The 2,629-nt window shown below is 39.1% G+C and overlaps 1 protein-coding gene across 1 annotated transcript; it reads left to right on the top strand.

Annotated features, from left to right (window-relative positions):
• Positions 1-246: 246 nt before the first annotated feature.
• On the top strand, positions 247-2,038 carry LOTGIDRAFT_175681 (hypothetical protein; the record flags this gene model as incomplete). The annotated part of the gene is made up of 5 exons (XM_009058389.1): positions 247-383; positions 802-942; positions 1,304-1,517; positions 1,829-1,903; positions 1,934-2,038. Coding segments are annotated over 5 exons (672 nt in total), but the record flags the coding sequence as incomplete, so codon positions are not given.
• Positions 2,039-2,629: the final 591 nt, after the last annotated feature.

The raw sequence follows: 2,629 nt of genomic DNA, 5'->3' as shown, positions 1-2,629 counted from the left end.
ATATCAGCATTAGCCTACTTTTTTTTCCATTTCCAACTGTCGAGGGATCTTTAACCTGCACAGCCTGTAGCATATGGCACCTCAGTTTATTGTCCCATCCGAACGACAAGACGCTTTTTTCATGTTGTAAAGTTCATAGTTGGTTACTCTGCTGTCAAAAGACATTTTGAGTTTTGGACTGATGTCTAATTTTGAGTCTTTTGTTTGTGTGCGATTAAATCATAATGTGCCATTGTATTTTAAAAGGGAACAAAGAGAGAAGAGTTAAGTGTCAGTGAACAGAAAAAGCAAACCGACAGCAATGAGTTGGTGGAAAGAAAATTAGATGATGTCGTCACTTTAGGGAAGGAATTATTTATGATTTTTGGAGACAAATGCTTAAGGTATGTCATGATTTTCTTCATACATTTGCTACCATGTTTCGCTGTGGCTAGTATACTTATATGAGGGATCAGTGCCTTGTATGAAATTTAAATTTTGTTTGCGTCAAAGGAAAAAGCGTAATTTGGTCTGATGAAATCTCGACTATCATCAGCTTTACCATTTGGACAACAATTTCAGCTATCCGTAGCTCTTTTCAGCTATAAATTTCAATGTCTTTTTCATCTGCAATTTAGAAAAAGTACCTCCAAAAGGACAATAACTTTTATATAAATGTTAGAATATTCAAAGTTAAAATAAAAGATTCAGAAAGCTGTTCTTTGTGGCAACACCCCAAAATTCCGAAGTATATCCCTGACAAATAAGTTAGAAGATTTTTGAAGTAAAATGTTTCTTGATAGGCTGTCATTTTTTTTTCAGGCTTCATTTTCTAATGAATGGATCTCACAGAATATCAGAAAGTGGTAACATGGTTTTAACTGGTAAGAAGATACCACCAGTGCTAGAAGTTTATTTTGGACCTACTGTCTTATTCTTTTATGAGTCTTCTTTTGATGTTAGGTAAGTTTTTCCCCTAAATTTTTCAAAGTATGTGCCAATGCTTATCTCAGTCTGGTGGAAAGTCTGGTGATATTGGACAAGTTGTATTTCTTCAGGATCCTAGTTTGACCCAGCTGTAAATGGGTACAGATAATCCAGGAAAGATCAATGCCAAGAGGTTTGACCCAGGCTCAACTGGTAGAAAGGATCCTCATTTTTCCAGTCGACCCAGCTGTAAATGGGTACAGATAATCTGGGAAAGATCAATGCCAAGAGGTTTGGTCAAGGACCAGCTGGTAGAAAGGATCCTTTGTGAACCTAAGTTATTAACCTTGTAAAAATCATTATTTCTTTGTAACAAGCTCGGCGACTTTTTTTTCAGATCAAGTGAGCAATGCATCAGTCGTTTTGAAGAACTGAAAGACGTCGACATCTGTTCACCAACCTTCAATCAGAAGAGAGTGGTTGCTATGGTAACAGAACAGAAAGGGAGACAACTCTGTGATGTTTTGTTAGATCAGAATATTTTACCAGGCGTAGGAAACATTATTAAGAACGAGGCTTTGTTTGATAGTGGCATCAACCCCTGTGTTCGGGTGAGTTGTCAGAATTTTTTTTTCTTGAGACTGGAGACAAATATCTAAGTAACCTCTGTAAATGAAATGAATGGAGTTTTACATCCTACTTTTCTGCACCTAATGGGCTAATGAAGACGGGCAATTGTCAAGGGATCTATAATGCGCACAGCCTGTAGCACACGGGGCCTCGGTTTATGGTCCCATCTGAATGATTAGACGCTTTTTTTGATTTCCAACTGTCGAGGGATCTTCAACGTGCACAGCCTGTAGCACACGGGGCCTCGGTTTATTGTCCGATCCTAACAACTAGACACTTTTTCAAATTACAGGTTGATCAATTGAAGCCAAACCATATTTCACACATCATCAAAATGACCAGAGATTTTACGATGATCTTTTACAAGGTAGGAAACGTTGCCTTACTTTATTTTTAGTTTTATCAGTTATCAAGATCCATGCCAAGAGGTTTAGTCAAGAACCAGCTGGTAGAAAGGATCCTCATTATTCCAGTCAACCCAGCTGTAAAAGGGTACAGATAATCTGGGAAAAATCAATGCCAAAAGGTTTGATCAAGAACCAGCTGGTAGAAAGGATCCTCATTATTCCAGTCAACCCAGCTGTAAAAGGGTACAGATAATCTGGGAAAGATCAATGCCAAGAGGTTTGGTCAAGGACCAGCTGGTAGAAAAGATCCTCATTATTCCAGTCGACCCAGCTGTAAATGGGTACAGATAATCTGGGAAAGATCAATGCCAAGAGGTTTGGTCAAGGACCAGCTGGTAGACAGGATCCTCATTATTCCAGTCAAACCAGCTGTAAATGGGTACAGATAATCCAGGAAAGATCAATGCCAAGAGGTTTGGTCAAGAACCAGCTGGTAAAAGGATCCTCATTATTCCAGTCGACCCAGCTGTAAATGGGTACAGATAATCCAGGAAAGATCAATGCCAAGAGGTTTGGTCAAGGACCAGCTGGTAGACAGGATCCTCATTATTCCAGTCAAACCAGCTGTAAATGGGTACAGATAATCTGGGAAAGATCAATGCCAAGAGGTTTGGTCAAGAACCAGCTGGTAGAAAGGATCCTCATTATTCCAGTCGACCCAGCTGTAAATGGGTACAGATAATCCA

Source organism: Lottia gigantea (assembly GCF_000327385.1).
Source record: "Lottia gigantea unplaced genomic scaffold LOTGIsca_339, whole genome shotgun sequence".
Classification (NCBI taxonomy): domain Eukaryota; kingdom Metazoa; phylum Mollusca; class Gastropoda; family Lottiidae; genus Lottia; species Lottia gigantea.
Note: the sequence above shows the minus strand (reverse complement) of the source record. Positions and strands in the feature narration are given on the sequence as shown.